The following is a 19,717-nucleotide window of genomic DNA, read 5'->3' on the forward strand; positions in this document are numbered from 1 at the left end:
CAGTATGAGGAACTGCATTAAAGTTCTGCATCATTAGGAAGATTGAGAAACAATGTTCTTCAGGAACCTAGGCATCTGCACTTGGTGTCTGCAGGACGCAGGTGAGGGTGCAGAATACCACAAGTGTGATGGGCAAACCTTCACCACCAGCCCTGCCCAGCATGTAGGCACCAGGCCTTAGGCTCCTTCCCAGTGGTTATTGTGCATGTGGAGGCCTGGTTCCATCTATAAGTAATAAAGGTCCCATTGGCAAAAAATGCCAAGCTATGGCAGCTGTGGCCAGCTGACTTCAGGACAACACCTCTCCACTCATGCAGCAAGCTCTTGTCAGGAAGGTCAGCTTTCCCCGGAGGCACTGGCTGTAATCCCACCTTGTCTTCCCAGTGCTTGTCCATTGGCGTCCTAGACATCTTCGGGTTTGAAGACTTTGAACGGAATAGCTTTGAGCAGTTCTGCATCAACTATGCCAATGAGCAGCTGCAGTACTACTTCACGCAGCACATCTTCAAGCTGGAGCAGGTGAGCGTGAGCATCTGCTGTGGACCTAAAGGCAAGCTGTGCCCCTCAATGTCAGCAGGGTATGCTCTGTCCCTGTACTGCATGGCACACTCAGCCCTCCTGGGGTTGTTTGGCCCTTCCAGATGCGGATGCTGTTGCAGCAAGGCAGCATTGTGCCTGTTGTGTCACACCATCTGTGTGTTCTCTAAAGGTGCTCAGAGCACCCTTTGTCTGTTCCTCCTGCTGTGGCAGCCTCTCTGAGGAGGCAGAGCCCACAGGTGTGGGGAGGCAGTTTCATGCACATTCTACAACTGCATCTGGCTCATCTGAGGCCCCATCTCAGTTACACACCTACAGCCCACCTGTGAACACCGGAGACCTTCTTCCTGCTTTGTGTCTCTGTATTTTGGTGACACTGCAACCCTCAGTCAGTGGAGTCATACAGTGTTTGCCTCTTCACTCCTGGCCTGTGTGACTTGGGAGAATGGCCTCCATTCTCATCCTTGTTCAAATGTCAGCACTCCACTCCCATCAAAGGCTTGGCAGTGTTGAGTTGATGCAGTCACCCGTGACTTCTGTAAACACACACATAGTTTACAGTCCTCTTGGACATGCGCTTTGGTTCTTGTGAGTCACACCCGAGGGGAGAATTGCTGGGGTCTGCCATCCTCCCTGAACTGTCTGAGAGACCACCCTTTCATCCACAGTTTACAGGGAACCATCTCTCTGTTGTCCATGCAGCCTGAGAGGATCAGCGGGGTTAGCTAGCCCTGGACTCTAGCTTGGGCCACAACACCCTGGCAAACTAGCCCTAGAGTTTTTCTGCATCAGAGGGAAAGTTGAGGACTCCAGCCTGGCCTGTGTCCAGGCATATACCAGCTGGTTTGCTCAAATATAGAAAATTCCTCCTTGCCTGTTTTGAGACAGGGCTTTATGCAGCCCAGGCTGTCTTTGATCTCACCACTAGCAACATGACCATGAACTCCTGGTCCTCCTGAGTGCTGGGACAACAGGTGTGCGCCATCCCCAGAAGAGTGAGCAGAGCCAGTCTGCAGCCAGTGATGCTGACTTAGGTGGTGTCTGCCGTGCTGATGGCTCTGCTCTCTTGGGAGCTATTCTTCCTCCCTCTGACTCACGGGGAAACCGGGCTGGAGTTCTGCAGATGTTTGGCTTAGTTTGTAGTCACAAGCTAGGGCTGTCCAGCTTTGGATGTGACTGCTTCAGCTGGGTGGCAGAGAGATGAGAGAGTGCCATGCTGCGGAGAGTAGCCCTGGGGAAAAAGAACAAAATGTCTAAATAATTTCTCATGTGGATTGTGTTTACATAATCACTTTGGGATGTGAATATTTATTTTCTGTCACTATAACATAATCCCCAAGGCAGAGAATTTTAGAAAGAAGGAGTTTACTTAGCTCACCATTTTGGAGGCTATAGCAGGTAAGGTTCAAACAAGAAAGCAAGTGACAGGAGAAAACAGAGCAGAGCTAGTGTGGCAGGCACACCTGTCACGAAGCACTGAGGAGGCCAGGTGAGCAGGAATTCATCCTTGGCTATGTAGTGAGCTCCAGATCAGGCTAGGCTACATAAGGAGTCACAGGCACTGCTTTGGTCAGCGCACATGAGTGGGTGTGCTTATGCGGAAGTGTTTCCCCGTATGGTCAGCGAATGTGAAGAGGTGTGCTTATGCGGAAGTGTGTTCCCGTACGGTCAGCGAATGTGAAGAGGTGTGCTTACTCGGAAGTGTGTCCCCGTATGGTCAGCGCTACTTATTCAGGAGCCGTGAATAAGTCCAATGATATTTTTATGTTTTAAGTTTGTATCTGTGTGCATGGAAATCCATGTGTACAAGCCAGAGAACAGCTTGCCCCAGTGGATTCTCTGCTACCATGTGGTCCTGAGGATGGAGTTGACAGCAAACCCCTTTAACTATAGAGCCATCTTGCTCCATGCCAGCCAGCTCTTTTCTCAAATTACATATAGTGAGTGTTTAGACTTGTTCTTTTCATGATTCCCTCAGCAATATAACAGCATGGATTGTAAGTCATGTAGATGTCAGGAGAGCTAGGGGCGTGGCTTAGGGGGATAGCCCCTGCCTAGGATCCCCCAGTGAGGAAATAGGGTGTGGTCAGGGGTGGAGCGCCTGCTGAGCTTGTGCAAGGCTCTCAGTCAACCCCACTGTGTGCAGGGAGCCCCCTTTCTGAATCCTTTAATCTTCCTCATCCCACAGGAGGAGTACCAGGGTGAGGGCATCTCATGGCACAACATCGACTACACTGACAATGTGGGTTGTATCCACCTCATCAGCAAGAAGCCCACTGGCCTCTTCTACCTGCTGGATGAGGAGAGCAAGTGAGTGTCCCTGTCACTCTGTCCTACCACATGCCAATGTGGAGACCAAACCAGGTTCCCTGAACTGCTCCGATTCTCACATGTGTTTGCCCAGTCCCTGGGCATTGCTTCTGCCCAGTGCTTGCTCAGCCTTCTCTGGAAGCAGCAGATTGTAGCTTACCTGTGCTGAGCATATCTTCACTGGATGCTCAGCACAGGTGACTCATGTCCCAGGAGCAGAGCCAGCAGTGGGTGCCCTGTGGGAAGGATGGGAGGCGTCTTAGTCACCCAGCTGTCCTTGCAGAAATCCAATGGCTTTGAGTTGGTTGCTATGGCTGTGGTGACAAGTTTCTGTCATGGTCTTGGAGACCATACACTCCAAAACAAGAACTGTCAGAGTTTTAGTGCCCCACTCTGGAAACACCAGAAGAACTTCCCTGTCTATGGTGCTGTGCCTGTGCTGAGGCAGGAGGCTGCTCACCATATAGAGGCCAAGAAGCAGAAAGGCCTCTATTGGTGGAGCTCCTCCTCTGTGCCCAGAGCCCTGGGTTTCATCCCCAGCACCACATAATGTACCTGTAGGTCTAGCACTTGGGAGATGGAGGCAGAAGGATCAGGAGTCCAAGATCATTTTTGGATACATAGCAAGTTCAAGGTCAGCTTGGACTACCTGAGACTGTCTCAAAAACAGAAGCAGAGAGAAGGGGTAGAGTCCCAGAATCTTCCGCAGCTCTTCATCCCTGGCATCCTGACATCCTCCCATAAGGCCCAGCTCCTGAGGGTCCCAGTACCTTGCTGTAGACCTAGTACCTCAGTCCAAGTCCCCTCCCAGTGAAGCAGAGCAGCAGAGGAGAAAAGGGCCAGGAGAGCCAGGGCTTGACTGACAGCCACAGCAGCCTATGTCTGTCTGCAGCACCTGAAGAAAACAGCAAGGGGCTGGGGTGGGGGTAGGGGATTTTGACCACCTGCTGCAGGCAGGTTAACTGGGCAATCACAGGTCAGGCTGTTTGACAATTTATTATTAGGTGTAGTGTGTGGTTGTTGTTGGGTGATGGGTGTACACTGTGCAGGCAGAAGTCAAGACAAAACTTGGTTGGGTTGTTTCTCTCCTTCAAACATGTTCCTGGGAATGGAACTCACATCATCAAGGTTGGCCACAAGCACCCTCATGCCCTGAGCTGTCTGTCTCACTGCCTCTGATTGGAGTTTTCCGAAACAGCCGCGTTAATTTATCGCTGCAACCTTTCTTATTTCCTATTTTTGGTGCCCAAGACAGTGAGCGCTGCACCTCCCAGACCATCTTCCCCGCCCTCAGTGCTTATCTTTCTCCTGCTGCACAGAACTCCTTCCTCAAGAAACTGTGCAGCCCAGTATGGGCATCTGGCACATACCTGGCACTGCCTGTGTTTACAGTGAAGCTGGGACCAGCAGGATATGCCAAAACCTAAGGAGGCATTTCTCTCCCCAGGGGCAAAAATAGCCAAGTATAAGGAGCCTCTTGCTCCACCGTCTGCCTCCTTCCCAGGGCAGGACAGAGCCTGGCTTCATCTACTAAGCCATGCTCACACATGTGTGGGGATCAGGACCTTAGGCCACAGCTCTGGGTTTCTCTAGGTACACATGGATCCAAAGCTAGAGGCCACTGCAGTGTAGGATCTAAGACACCACCAGGCCCATGCCCTGGAAATCGACAGAAGCAAGCAATTCTGGTTAGCTGTGGAGGGGAGCAGAGACAACATTGGTCCCCCTGTGCTGTCTGTTAATCCTGTGGTCCCACACTTGCCACATGGATGTGCTCAGTACGTGGTGAGAAACTGCCAAATGGGCCAGCTAGGTAGCTCAGTCAGTTAAAGCTGACTGCCAGAAAGCCTGGTGATCTGAGTTCAATCCCCAAGGTCCACATGGTAAATGGAGAAAACCAACTCTTGCAGGCTGTCTGGCCTCTATTCGCACACCACGTAAAGAAATCGGTAAGGGGGTGTTGGCACTCATTCTGTTCCTTCCAATCCTCCGTTCATCCTCTGCCTACACTGCCTGGCATCAGCCTCCCCTCATAGCTTAGCTTAGGTACCCAGTGCATTCCCACTTTGTACTAAGTGTGGATTCTTTTTTTTTTTTTTTCCTTTTTCTTTTTTTAATTTTTGAGACAGGGTTTCTCTGTGTAGCCTTGGCTGTCTTGGACTCACTTTGTAGATCAGGCTGGCCTCAAACTCACAAAGATCAGCCTGCCTCTGCCTCCCTGAGTGCTAGCATTAAAGGCGTGTGCCATAGCACTCTGCTCCCAGTGTAGATTCTTGGCTGAGTATGTCTACCCTGTCCCTGCAGCTTTCCCCATGCCACCAGCCACACCTTGCTGGCCAAGTTCAAGCAGCAGCACGAGGACAATAAGTACTTCCTGGGCACACCAGTCCTGGAGCCCGCCTTCATCATCCAGCACTTTGCAGGCAGAGTGAAATACCAGATCAAGGTAAGCACAGCCTGCACTCACACTCCCCTCTTTGCTATTCCTCAGTTGAGACAACTTGTCCTGGGGGTGCTTGAACTCATCCCAAACCTCAGTGTCAGTCAAGCCAAGGTTGCAGAGTGTTACTGGAGTCTAACGGTACCACTAGTTAGGTATCAGCCCTTTTCCATCCTGCTTCTGGGCCATCTATGGGCTCTGAGAGGTGACCAGCCACTCCCACCTCACCAGGACTTCCGGGAGAAGAACATGGACTACATGCGGCCCGACATCGTGGCACTACTGAGGGGCAGTGACAGCTCCTATGTGCGCCAGCTCATTGGCATGGACCCAGTAGCTGTGTTCCGCTGGGCTGTGCTTCGGGCCGCCATCAGGGCCATGGCTGTTCTGCGGGAGGCTGGGCGTCTGCGTGCGGAGAGAGCTGAGAAGGCAGCAGGTAGGGACTGAAGGACTGCCCTCTTTGGTGCCAACTGTGGGAGCAAGCAGCATGGTTGACAAGCAGTTATGGCTCATCCTAAAGCTGGGCATGGCTGCTTGGGGGCCAGTAAGGAAAGTCATGACTTGGGTCCAGACTGAGAAAATTAATGAGAATCTGTCTCCAGCACTGAAGAGGGTTGAGGTGCAGTTCAGCAAGTAATGTCCCTGCATAGAACTCCCCAGTGATAGGCTGGGGACATGGCTAGGATTGTAGGCAGTGGAGCTCCTGCCTAGAATCTCCCAGTGAGGGGGTGGGGCCCCTGCCTAGAATTCCCCAGTGAGGGGTTGTAGAGTGTTTGCATAGCACAGGAAAGATCTTGGGTTCAATTCCATTTTTCTCAAAAAAAAAAAAAAAAGAATCAAATGCTTATTCCATATAAGTCAACAACCTTTGTTCTGTAGGGGACCCTGTCAGACAATGTCCACTCTGTCCCCAGCAGGTATAAGTAGCCCTGGCACTCGAAGTCACATGGAAGAGCTACCAAGAGGAGCCAACACCCCTTCAGAAAAACTGTACCGGTGAGCGAGACTTCAGTATGTTCTGCCCGTGTCCCTATGGGTGCTATTGTTTCCACTGTTGTGGAACCCTGTACTGTCAGCCAGGGTCCTTGCAGCCCTAAGTAAGCCTTTAAGTGGCTGAATGAACTCAGAAGACCCAGAACAGAAATGCCCTTGCTTGGGGCCTTTCTGCACCCAAAAAGGCAGGTCCTGGGATGACATCTGCTTTGGGAAGGAGCACACAGGTCAGCACAGAGAATGGTTTTTAGTCCTCTGGCCTGAGGGAACCTAGAGGCCTTTGAAGCTTCAGAGTGACACGCTGATGAGAGTCCCCCAGCCTGAGGATGGCTTCTCTTGCGAGGCCCGAGTTCTGTTTCCAGGCCTGAGAAGCGCAGGGATAATTCCTCCCTCATCGTAGTCTGCACAGCATAGTACCTTCTGCTACATTTTTTTTCAGTCATGGGAGAGGCATTTTGTGAGTCTGGGCAGTGACCCAAGTCCTCCCTTTGGCTCCAGGAGGATATAAAAGTGGCTGGGTTGGCAGAGCTCGCAGCCGATTTGGAGACTGAAGAGGAAGAATTAAAAGAGCAAACCTGGCCTGGGCTGCAGAGTGAGGCTGTGCTGGCCATAAAGGTTGGAGGTGTGCGTCTATGTTGTGGCCTTGCACTAGTGAGCCTCTGGGGTCAGTTTCCTGCACGTCACTTGACATGTGACAGGTCAGCTGCCAGAGGAAATTCAAAGTGAGGAAAGCCATGTCTCAGTGGCTGCAGAGCCAGGCAGGCCCCTTGGACATGGAAACTGTCAAGATGGGTATGATTGTACACACCTGTCTTCCTAGCTGAGCGATTGTGACTGAGTCCATCTGGGCTGCTGAGTAGGGAGGGCCCTAAGCCAAATCAGGAGCTAATTGTCCACAGGGGCCAAGTGAGGAGATGCCTCCGCTCTGCACACGGCTGTCCCCCAATGAATGGCCCATGCGTAGCCAAGCCGAGCCATGTCAGTGCTTTGTGTCCGCTGGCTTCACTGAGCTTCTCCCTTGCAGCTGCACAGGGCTAGATTTCTCCTTTGAGCGCTCTGAGGAGTTGGATGTTAACGCTTTTGAAGACATCATGGCTTTCTATGAGAGCAGGAAGTAAGTAGCAGGCAGACCTTCGCACCTAAGACCAGGGAGGCACAGGCCAGCCATTTGAGAGCTCAGAGCAGTGTCCTTCCTGGGGACACACTGCCACATTTGGCCAGGTCAAGGCATATATGGGGTGGGTAGAAGCCACTGCTCTGAGTGCTCTAGACAGGAATGCTGCATAGAAAGTAAAGGGACCATTAACCCTGTGTCACCCGTGTCATTTTTACTCTTGTGCCTCCCTGGAGGGCGAGGGAGTGGAGGTAAGTATGGCATCTATCCAGGCACGAGGCATGGTGCATGTATCACAGTATGGGGCTGCACACAGGGCTCCTTCAGGCCAACTTTCAGAGCCTAAACATGCTTAGAGTAACTGGAGTGAGGCTGGCAAGATTGTCCAATGTATCCACCAGGCCTGCCCACCTCAGGTTGAACCTTAGAATCCACATGGAGGACAGAACCAACCCCCGCAAGTTGTCCTCTGACCTTTGCACACTTGTCCTCAGACACACACACATGCATTCGCACACACAGTTATACGCACCCTCAGACACAGGTAAGTTCATCTACACACAAACACACATGCACCCTTAGACTCACATATCTATGCATCCACAAATACACACATGCACCCTTAGACACATACACACATGCTTGTATCCACACAAACACCTAAAGACTCAATAACAAATGAGCACCAGGACCCACCTTAGTGTCAGAGCAGCTGACGTGGCTCTGTGTTCTTGCAGAGACCCAGCTGCCAGCGCTCCTTGGGCCAGCGCAGCCACTTGTAATTCCAGTGCCAAAAATTCTGACATCCTCTTCTGGCCTTCATGGTCACTGTGCTCATAGCACAACCCCACACACACCTACATGCTTGGGCACATAGTTAAAATAAAGGTTTTAGAGGTTGACCCTCTTAAGGTGGGGCCTTAGCCTCAGCCGTGTGGTAGATTGCTCTTGAAGTGGACTCACCTGTGTACCAAAGGATGGTGGGTAGTTCCCTGGCTGCCGTTTGCCCAGTACCAGAAGTGCCAAACCCTAGGAAGAACAATCAGGTGTCCCCAATGTCTGGACATGGGCTAGAAGGAGGCAGCGTGACCACCATCTGAGAAATATCAGACAGCAGACAATGAGGGGTTTATGGGCACCGGGGCGGGTCAGGTGTGGGCCATGCACTGCAGACACACCTGATTTATACAAATCACACAGGCGTGTACATACAAGAGCCCACCTGGCAGAACAGCTCAGGTGGAAAGGTCATTTGCTGCTACTCCTGATGTTTTTTAGTTTGCTCTCCACGTCCCCACATAGTAGAAGGAAAGCTGCTGTTCAGAGTTGTCTGACCTCCATAGGCTTTGGCATGTCTCCCAAGATGGAAATAAAAGCCACTTAAAAATAGAAGACTCCAGCCCTCACTCAGGAGATGGCCCTGCAGTTGACAGTGTTCGTTGCTGGACCAGAATCCAGATCCCAGCGCCCACATGAGCTCTTCACAAATATTGTCACTTCAGGTCTAAGGCACCCAGAACCCCCACTGGCCTCTAGAGCATCTGCATACACTCTCACTCATATACATACACGTGTGCACGCACACGGATAAGTAAAATTATTCAGAAAAAAGCTGGGCAGGCAGGTACCAATTCTATGGGTTCAAGGCAAGCCTGTTACAAGACCATGAGCTCAGGAACAGTAGCTGTTCCTGGCCCACTCAGGAAGGACATGGTGGTCGCCCAACCCATGCGCCCCTTCCTCAAATGCATGTTTTGTCTCCTGTGGCCTGGGGACACCCTGATGAGCATTGGGAGCCCCAGGTGGTGGGCCACGCCTAACTGTTTTCTCTGTCACCGGGTCCCCTTCTGGCCCCCAGCGATTTGCATAACCAAATCATCAAGAGCCTCAAAGGACTGCCATGGCAGGGCGAGGACCCGCGGAGGCTTCTCCAGTCCCTCAGTCGACTCCAGAAGCCCCGCACCTTCTTCCTGTGAGTTGCCCAGCTCCTCCAAGTGCAGCAGCCACCGTGCCACCCATCCCCCAGCTGTCACCAGCCTAGCTAGCTGCTTCTCCCCCACATGATTGGCCACTAACACTCCTTCACCCCATCCCCAGCTCTGCCTCACAGCTGAGCTCTGTGCCAGCCATTGCTGACAGGTCCTAATGTCCTCCCTGAGCTGAGCAGTGCCCCTTGGTGAGGCTATCTGTGCTGTGGTCCTAGCCAGGTCCTCTCCATCCTGGCAGCTGGTGGATCGCAAGTTTCAGCTGCCTGGCTTGCCTGCTGGGACCTTGCTGTGAAGCCCGTGGAAGTAAGGAACATATAAAGCCAAGGACTAGTTCATAGGCCTGGACCCCACCACACCCCTGCCCACATTTCACTGAACCCTTGGGGTTCAGCATTTCTCTGAAAAATGGGATGATAATGCCTTACTTTTTGGGACTTCTCCCCAACCCCGCCCTGGGTCTCACCATGTTGTCCACGCTGGCCTTCAACCTCTGGGCTCAAGGGTCCTCCTCCAGGTGAAGAGGTTTCTCAGCACTTGAGAAGGCTTGCTGCTCTTGCAGTGGATGCAGTGCAGTCCTAGCGTCCATGCTGAGGAACTCACAAACTCTGCTTGAGGATGCCCTCTTCTAGCCTCCATGGGCACTGCACACATGTGCATACACATTGATGCACTTTAAAAAAGTCTTCAAAGAATCCTCCTGCCTCAGCTCTGGGAGCAGCTAGGGCTCTAGGCATGTGCCACCGTATCCAAAGTGACTTGCATGTGTTTCTCTATTGCTTTCTTTCAACCGAAATTGAGATGCAGTTGAGGGCTGGAGTGTGGTTCACACAGAGCCACATGGGTTTAGCATTCATGGCCTTGAGGCGTGGAAGCACACCGAAGCTTGTGGCCACGTGTATATTGATCAGGGTTATTGTGTGCTGTAGTTTTTCATGTCACACCCAGGCACTGTGGCACTTGCCCAAGCATACACCCAGCATGAAAGAGGCGAAGGCAGGAGGATTGTGAGTTTGACGTTAACCTATCTCAATTGGCGGAGGGGGGTGCAGGAGAAGTGTTACATGCCCGTCATCCCAGCACTGGGATAGTGGAGGGAGGAGGATCAAGAGTTCAGGGTTATCCTCAGCTGCATAACACATACAGGCCAGCCTGGGCTACATGAGACCCTCTGTCTAAAAACAATCCCACTGTGAGACCACTAGCAAGGACCATGGATCTGCCTTCCAGTTTTCCTTTCCACTGTCAGAAATCGCAGAGCTGGGGCATGGCTCAGATGCAGGGCACCTTCTCAGTATGCAGAAGGTCCTGGGCTACGTCAAGCAGAGCAAACTAGTAATGAGTGCTGTGAGGAAAACCTAGTGAGGTGCCACCCAGGCCTTGCTGTTCTTTGCATGGCTAGCCTTTGCCCCACTAGTGGAGAGTAGGGTCAGTGTGTCAGGGCACCGTAGGGCTCCGGTGCTATGTGCACGGCTGCTGGTTCACTTCATCACTGCTGCTTATAGCCCCTGGAGCCAGCACATTCTGCACCCTCAGATGTGGCAGATTCTGAGGTGTGGAAGGCAGGAGCCTGCGGGTGTCTGGGGGGTTGGTGGCGACCTTGCTGCACTTGTCCTCTGTCTTCCTGGATCTAACTTGCAAGGCGTGGCTTGCTGAACTAACACAACCCCCAGCCCTGTGTCCCTCGCATTCACACCGTTTTTAATATTTTGACAGGAAGAGTAAAGGTATCAAACAAAAGCAGATCATTCCCAAGGTAAACCCGCATGCGCAGATGATGCCATCACAGTGGCTTGAGAGCACCTTTCTCAAGCTGTTCTGAGACAGGGAGGTGGGAGAGAGATTCTGGGACCTCTTTTGTTCCTTCTCACTCCTCCAACTAACTCTCTCTCTGATACGAAGCTGTACTAGGGGTGTAACTCAGGGTGGAGCCCCTGCCTAGAATCCCCCAGTGAGGGGTCAGGCATGGCTCAGGGTTGGAGCCCTTGCCCAAAATCCTAAGTGAGGAACTGAGGTGGAACCCCTGCCTAGCCTTTATGAGCCCCTGTGTTCCCATTACTGACATCAGACTCCTTCCCCGCTGTGACCTTGCACTTTATCTTGGGGTTTCTTCAGGGTTGGACCACAGTGGGATACCTTGCCTAAGAGGAGCTGAGACCCTCAGGAAGCTATAAAGCAAGGAGAGAAGTAGCCAGGCTCCATGCCCTCCATGCATCTCAAACCTGCTATTCTAGTGATACAGCTAAACCCCTGCGGTGGTCCTCACCCCAGAGCCGGTGCTTCCCACAAGCCACTGGCTAGTCCTCAGAAGCAGCTGAAATTCTTGACTTTTCTTAAGCATTCTGAAACATTTGCATACATATAGTGAGATGTTGGGATAGCAAGCAATTTATGTATGGAGCGTGTTTCCTTTTCACCATAAACTCATAGTCTGAAAGTAATCTGATATAATATCACAAATAATCATGTGTGCGTGTGAGTTAAAAGTTCCATGCCCATGCCGGACAGTGGTGGCTCACGCCTGTAATCCCAGAACTTGGGAGGCAGAGGCAGGTAGATCTCTGTGAGTTCAAGGCTAGCCTGGTCCTACTGAGCGAGTTCCAGGACAGCCACGGCTACAGAGAGAAACACTTTCTTGGGGAAAAAAAAATTCCATACCCAAAACACTATCATATAGGATCTCACAAGATGTCTCAGAGATTAAAGTATTTGCTGCCAAGCCTATCTGACTGAGTTCGATCCCCAGAACCCACAGATGGAAGGAGGGAACCAATTAACCAATTCCTGCAAGCTCTCCCCTGATTTCTCCACACATACAATAAAGTTTTTGAAGTATAAGATTGGCTATGTATCATGATGCATGCCTGTATTCCTCTAGGGAGCTATAAGGCAGGGGACTTGTTAGTTGCAGGCCAGGCTACAGAGCAAAACTGTCCCATAAATGAAACGTAAAATCCAAGCATGGTGAGATGGGTTTGTCCTCACAGCAGTTGGGAGCTGGAGATAGCTGAGGAGGTTGAGGTCACCCTGGCCTACATGAGCCTTGAAAGCATGTTGGTTTATGCCCTGGGAGCTGCATAGCTTCTGGTATCACATATGCTGCCTCCTGTTTGTCACCAGCTCTGGCTGCCATGTGAAGTCTCATGCACTCATGAGCTCATGCCACTCCTGCCATAGGCAGGAAAGACTTGAGCCCTGGCCCCTGTCCTGAGGGTGAGGGATGTGGAGGGGAAGGTGTGGCAGGTAGCCTGTACCTGGGCCATGCTCCTCCTGGGAGCCAGCATCCCCTGTAGGCTGTGGAGAGCAGGCCCAACTCTGTGTATCTGTCCTAGAACCTGCTGGATTCCAAGTCCCTGAGGTTCATCATCAGCATGACACTACACGACCGAACCACCAAGTCTCTGCTGCATCTGCACAAGAAGAAGAAGCCGCCCAGCATCAGTGCACAGTTCCAGGTAGGTATGGCCGACTCTGTGGTCTCCAAGTGGATGCTATCCCACGCCTCAAAATGTGCTCACAGGGCTCTGGCATTACTTAGGAGCCCTAAATACAAAATTATTACTGTTTGAAAACCACCAAGCTAAAAAAAAAAAGTCATTAGTTAGCAAGTCAGTTACCATGGCTCTTGAGCCATATTCTGAGGTCATAATTCTCTTTTCTTTCCCTGGCTTCCAGGAAGCTCAGAGACATTTTTGTTGTTGTTTGTTTGTTTGTTAAGACAGGGTCTCATGTCCTCCAGCTTGCCCTCAGATAGTCACTAATGCTCCTACCTTACTCACCCAAGTGTGAGCATAATCTGGCACCAGGGGTAGAACCCAGAGCCTCTCTCACAGATCTGTGGGGCTGAGGGTAGAGCTCAGGGTAAAGTGTGCAAGGACTGGGCTCACCCCCGAGCCCTGCAGAAACAGAAAGGAAAAGGAGGGAGACAGTAGCCACCTCCACACTCCCTGCCAAGGCTGACACACTGAGGTCTCGACTCTACTGCTCTTGTAAAATGGCAGCTGTGTGGTCTTCAGCCATGGGGACCCGCACAGCTGGGGCAGCAGAGCCTTTGGTTGGTTCCATGCAGCAGTGGTGTGCTGGTCCTCCTCCCAATTGTGCCTCACAGCTGGTCAGCAATTCCACATGCATTCCCTCCTCCAGACATCTCTTAACAAACTGTTGGAGGCGCTGGGCAAGGCTGAGCCCTTCTTCATCCGCTGCATCCGCTCCAATGCCGAGAAGGTAAGTGAGGGACAGTATGTGCAGGACCCTGTAGACCCCAAAGACTAGTGAGGCACAGGCTTCAGCCCTAGTCTGGGGGCTAAAAGAGGCACAGGTACACACCTGCCATAGCGCTGAGGGTCCAAAGTTGAAGGTCATCCTTGGTTACATAGAGTATAGGGTAGACTAGGCTACATGAGATTGTGCCTCAGGAAAAAAAAAAAAAAAAAGGTTGGGACAGAAAAGCTTTACCCTCCAGGGATAGCCAGCTGCTGAGCTAGGGTATAGGGGAGACGGACAGCCCCAATGTTGTCCCACAGAGCCCTGAGCACTTCCTTTGCAGAAGGAACTTTGTTTTGATGACGAGCTGGTTCTGCAGCAGCTGCGCTATACGGGCATGCTGGAGACCGTGCGCATCCGGCGCTCTGGCTACAGCGCCAAGTACACCTTCCAGGTAGGCCGCCCACCTGCCCCCTCTGCCCTGCCGAGCAGGCCTCCTCAGGAAGCCTGGCTTCCACAGCCAAGCCTGGAAAGATTTGTGAGCCGATACCAATCCTGAAAGTCACAAGCAGGTGCCTTGGCTGAACATCTTCTAGCCTGATGTGTGGGTTTACTTGTTCACATTAATTTTTTTTATATGTGGGTGCACACATACATGTGTCACAGCACATTTATGTAGATCAGAGGACAACTTGCAGGGTTCGGCCCTGTCCTCCCACCACAAGGGTCTTGGATCTTGAGATCAGGTTGTTAGCCTTGGCCACCAGCACTTTATCTGCTGAGCCCTACCATGTCTGCCCCAGTGACAGCAGCTGTAACAACGTTGTCGTGTTCCATGGTGTCCAAGATCAGGCAGGGTCCTCCCTGGGACTCCATGTACGTAAAACACATATGTTAGCTTGATGTGACAGCTCATATCTTTCATCTCAGCTTTCAAGAAAGGCAGGAAGGAGCCTCACTCTGAGTTCCAGGCTTGCCTGAGATACGGAATGGGACTATCAAGGCGAAACAAAAAGATGCAGTGGCGTGGGTCAGTGGATGAGTGAGGTGTGTGCACATGTATGTGCGTGTGTGAGTGTCTGCGTGTGCGCACGTGCACATGAGCATGTGCGTGTGTGTGTCACCTCCACCATTACAGTGGGTAAGTGCTGAGCCCTCAAAGCCTTGGCTCCTCTGCAAGTCCATCCTCAGAAAGCCGAGACGGGATCCCCGAGCAAGCCAGCTATGGAGGATCTGTGAGCTCTGGATTTGACTGAGTGGCCCTGCCTCAAAGAATAAAGCAGAAAAGCCATGGACAGCGGTTCCCTGCGGCAGCCTTGAGTCTGCAGACTCACATGGCTACATACCCACATGCTACATACCCACATGATACACACACAAAAAGAGAAGAACGTGAGGAACTTCCCTGCTGTGTGTCTCCACTGGCTTGAGAGCATTTAGAGCTCTGTCATAGTCCTCCTCCTGCTGTGACAAATGCCATGACCAAGCATACAAAAGCCTGTTGAGCTGGGCTTAGGGCCAGAGCAACAGTAGTCTGTAGGGGTAGAAAGAAAATGTGTATTCAGGAATATAGCACACTTGAGGGCTTCTGAGCCCACTCCCATGACACACCCCTACAACAAGGCCACACCTCCTACTCTGGGGTCCAAGTGTTGAAACATAGGAACCTGTGGGGCCATTCTCACTCAGATCACACATGCTACTCTTTCACATCTTGTACCCCACTGTTACACCCAAGTCTGCTGTGGTCACTTTGCACAACTTCCAGTGAATAACAGCCACAGAAAAACAACTTTTGAGAGCTGAACAGATGGTTCAGCAGTGAAGAGTGCAGATTGGGCTAGCAGAGAACCTGATTTGGGTCCACACACACATATGGTAGCTCACAGCTGCCTGTAACATTAGTTCCGGGGCTCTGACACCCTCTCCTGACCTCCATGAGCACTGTACTCACGTACATGTGTATGCTTGGGAACACACACGGCACATATATACATGTAATTAAAAATCCTCAACAGAAAGAAAACCAAGTTTGAGCTTCATGGGGTAGGGCTGAGCATACCTGGGGCCCAGGTCTACCCCAGCTGTGCCAACTGCACGTGGTCTCTTAGCAGCACACACAAGAGAAAGACCTGGTTGGCCTTGCGAGTGAAGTAGCTGCCGCTGCTGAGGCGCTTACACTGTTCTTCCTACCACATGGCAGGACTTCACGGAGCAGTTCCAGGTGCTGCTGCCCAAGGACGTCCAGCCCTGCAGGGAGGCCATCGCTGCCCTGCTGGGAAAGCTGCAGGTGGATGGCCGGAACTACCAGATCGGGAGGACGAAGGTGAGCACTGCCACTCCAGACCCACTCCACCACGCAAGACCCCATGCTTCCCACGGATTCCGGTTCTGCAGTGCAGCTCATTTTCTGACACCGGACTGAGGACCAAGGCTGGTACTAAGCACAGAGGTTTCGTCACCCCTTGTCTGGGAGCTGGAGAACAGGACACCACTTCCTTTCTGGTTTCAGTTAACATCAAAAGATGGGGACAAGTGGGAAGGATCACATGACAAGACAGGGCACAGGGAGAAGGCTAGGGGCCGGACCAGCTCTTCCAGACCTACTTAATCTTTAGAGCACTGGCAAGTCCCATGAGCACCACATTTAATTACTTTCACTGAGGTACCAGTGGAGGTGACATCTCCTTCCACTGGGTTCCACCTCTTGAAGGTCCCTTGGCTCAGTGTTACCACATTGACCCAAGCTTCCAGAACAAGAATGTTGAGAGCTGAGCCACACCCATACCACAGATTGACATGAGACCAGCTCCTTCCAAATACCGTCTCCAGCCTCAGAGAGTGTTGCTGGCTGTATCTTCTACCAGCAACTATATCTGACAGCTGCAGTCAGGTCCCTGACAGTCCCAGTTCCACTCTTCGGCCCAAGAGAACTGAGATGTTCTCAGAAACACTTGCAGCCCATGTTCTCACTAGTCACAACCATCAGAAAGTGAACACAGCCCAAATGTCCATCAGAGTGGGCAAGCAGAATGTGGCCTATTCACAGAAAGGAACAAAACTCTGACATACTACAGCATGAACTAGGACATATTGAGAGATAGAAGCCATGCAGAGAAGGCCGTTTGCTGTGTGATCCCTTTGACATGAAATGTCAGGACTAGCACATACCTGTCACCGCAGCATTTGAACAGTTAAGACTGTGTTCTTGGCCAGCCTGGGTTATATAGCAAGGCTTGTCTCAAAATAACAAAAAGAAAGAAGGCTGTGGAGATGCCTCAGTAAGTGCTTATAGGCACTCATGCAAGAATGAGGGCCTGAGTTTGGAATCTCCAGCTCCCACTTAAAAAAATGGGTGGGGTGGCACATGTTTGTAATCCTAGTGGAGCCAAGACAAGAGCCAAATCAGTGGCCCCCAGGTTCAGTGAGAGGTCTTGTCTCAAAACAAAAGATGTGGAAGCCACCTGGTGTTAGCTTCTGGCCTGTGAGTGCACGGTGGTGAATTCTACTTCCAGATATTAAAAAATTCCTCTCTGTGCTAGTGAACACTCAGGAAGATCAGGCTACATGGTGAGTTTGTGGCCAGCCTGGGCTACACAAGAACGTATTTGGCAAAAGCAACATATTCTCAGGCCACTGAAACTACAGCTATAGCTCCTGACTTGGGGGGCTGCATGGCTCCTCCTGCATGGGCTCTGCAGGCATGCCACCATAGTCCCTGTCCCTGCCCACAGGTCTTCCTGAAGGAGACAGAGCGGCAGGCCCTGCAGGAGAGGCTGCATGGTGAGGTCCTTCGCAGGATCCTGCTGCTGCAGAGCTGGTTCCGTATGGTGCTGGAACGCAGACACTTTTTGCAGATGAAGAATGCTGCCCTAGCCATCCAGGCCTGCTGGCGGTCTTACTGTGTACGCCGGGCGCTGGAGAGGATGCAGGCTGCTGTGTACCTGCAGGCCACCTGGAGGGGCTACGTGCAGCGGCAGGCCTACCACCGCCAGAGGCATAGCATCATCCGCCTCCAGAGCCTGTGCCGTGGCCACCTGCAGCGCAGGAGGTGAGGGGAACAGGGCTTTCTACCCTGGAGCATTCTAGAAGCCCAGAGGTTCACTCACTGAAGAGCTGACCTAGATCACTAGCACCCAGCCAGTAGAACTTTGTACCTCAGTCAGGGTGGTGGGAAGTAGGGAAGACCTGGCCACAAATAAGCATTTGCAGGCACAAGAGGGAGAAGGCTGCTTCCTCCACCTGCCACCCAGAACAGGTGATTCAGGCCTGGTGGAGAGGCAGCTGCAACCAACTCAAAATACCTCTCCTGTCCAAACATCCAGCCCTGCAGGTGGGGAGACCACCACTACCCAGGAGGATGCTGCCTAGATCACAGGCAGCCCTCATTGCACAAGTCACACAAGTGCTCACATCTGACAGTGTCACCTATTTCTTCCCACTAGCTTTAGCCGGATGGTGTCAGCGAAGCAGAAGGCAGAGGAGCGAGCCAGGGAAGCTGCAGGAGCAGACACATCAGAGGGTGGGCTAAGTCCTATGGCTGCCGGGGAGCAGCTGTCTGAGCAGCCTGTGGAGCAGACCGAGGACCCTGAGAGTCTGCCTGTGGAGGCTGAAACCTGGATAAATGACAGGTCCCCGGTTGGTATGTCCCCACCTAAGAAGGAGGCACCCAGCCTGGAGAAGGGGTACCCAGCCCAAGAAACCGCGACAACCGGAAGTCCTGAGAAAGTCCCCAGCAGCCGGGAGAAGCGGGAATCACGGCGGCAGCGAGGATTGGAGCACGTTGAGCTACAGAACAAACACATCCAGTCCTGCCAGGAGGAGAGCAGCACCCCCAGAGAACCTTCCAGAAGGGCCAGCCTGGAAACAGAGGAGAGCTTCCCTGAGGACACAAAGGGACCCAGGGAGGATAGACTGCCCTTGGTGCCATGGACTGAGTCCACAGCCCCCTCTCCGTTAAAGCAGGTGCAGGTTATGGGAGCCCCACCTGGAAGCTCTGGTCCCAGTCCTGTGCAGAGGCCCACCAGCCTGACCCTAGACAGTAGGGTCAGCCCTATGATCTCCATCAGCACCCCTGAATCTCCCAAGGATAAGGGCAAGGGTGCAAATAACCCCAAGGCTCAGGACAAGCCCGAGAGTCCCGGTGGCTCCACCCAGATCCAACGATACCAACACCCAGACACAGAACGCCTGGCCACAGCTGTGGAGATATGGCGAGGCAAGAAGCTGGTGGCCACTGCTGGCACCAGTGGCATGCTGAGCCAATCCCTGGACCTGAGTGAGAAGCACCGGGCTGCAGGGGCAGCCCTGACTCCCACAGAGTAAGCCTACCCACCATGAAGGGCTGAGGGCACCAGGGGTTGGCAGCACCGGCTCAGTGCCCCAGGGCTATAAACATGTGACCATGCTTGCCAGGTAGGGATGTGGCCCACAGAATGGAAACCAGAGAGCAGGAGAGGCTTGGGGCCTAGGCCAGAGTGAAGTTTGACCACGAGCTTGCTGAGCATGCACTAGGCCCTGGCCATCCCCAGCACTGCAAATGGTGCTCCTGTTAGACATATTGTATGAAGGTTCTCCTTCCCTCCCTGGTCCCTGGGACTCAGTTTCCCTTTCTGTGACTGGGGCTCACTCACAGAATTTTACCCTAAGAAAGAAGGGGCATGGCTACCTCCACCTGTGTGAGCTGATGTCTCAGGGAATACATCTCTAGCCCCTGGAGCCTGTGGATGGGCTGAAGGAAGGGAGTGTGGAGTCGGAAGCAGGCCAAACAGGATCTCAAACAGGGTTGAAGCTGGGAGTTGTCTGTGGATCAGAATATTGAATGCTATCACCAGCCCCTCCCATCTCATGCTAGTAGCCTGACTGGCAGTGGTAGGTGGGTCTGGCAGATGAATAGGTAAATAGATTACAAATGAGAGACAGAAAGATGAGTGGACTAATGGGTAGGTAGATGGCAGATGAAAAAACAGGTTGATTAGAGATGGACAGGTCCCTAGGTGATGGATACGTGGGTGGGCAGCTGACGGGTGGCACAAGGGATAGCTGAAGGAGCAGTGGATAGCTCTCCTACGTGTCTGCGAGTATCTACTGGGTGGGTGAGAGTAGCCTCACCTGAGTGAGAGTCGCTGCGTTGAG

The 19,717-nt window shown here is 52.4% G+C and overlaps 1 protein-coding gene across 1 annotated transcript in view; it reads left to right on the forward strand.

Moving 5' to 3' along the window:
• The window catches only part of Myo9b (myosin IXB), an 88,314-nt gene that overhangs the window by 54,409 nt on the left and 14,188 nt on the right, over positions 1–19,717 (forward strand). The window contains exons 10-23 of the mRNA XM_055597310.1: positions 385–519; positions 2,726–2,847; positions 5,152–5,293; positions 5,519–5,723; positions 6,205–6,283; positions 9,253–9,366; positions 11,096–11,135; positions 12,712–12,834; positions 13,523–13,603; positions 13,926–14,036; positions 15,786–15,908; positions 17,317–17,633; positions 18,028–18,903; positions 19,114–19,144. Coding sequence (XP_055453285.1) covers positions 385–519; positions 2,726–2,847; positions 5,152–5,293; positions 5,519–5,723; positions 6,205–6,283; positions 9,253–9,366; positions 11,096–11,135; positions 12,712–12,834; positions 13,523–13,603; positions 13,926–14,036; positions 15,786–15,908; positions 17,317–17,633; positions 18,028–18,903; positions 19,114–19,144 — 2,499 coding nt within the window. The remainder of the gene's footprint in view (positions 1–384; positions 520–2,725; positions 2,848–5,151; positions 5,294–5,518; positions 5,724–6,204; positions 6,284–9,252; positions 9,367–11,095; positions 11,136–12,711; positions 12,835–13,522; positions 13,604–13,925; positions 14,037–15,785; positions 15,909–17,316; positions 17,634–18,027; positions 18,904–19,113; positions 19,145–19,717) is intronic.

Source organism: Psammomys obesus, unplaced genomic scaffold (assembly GCF_907164565.1).
Source record: "Psammomys obesus unplaced genomic scaffold, mPsaObe1.curated_primary_1811, whole genome shotgun sequence".
In the NCBI taxonomy this organism is placed as follows: domain Eukaryota; kingdom Metazoa; phylum Chordata; class Mammalia; order Rodentia; family Muridae; genus Psammomys; species Psammomys obesus.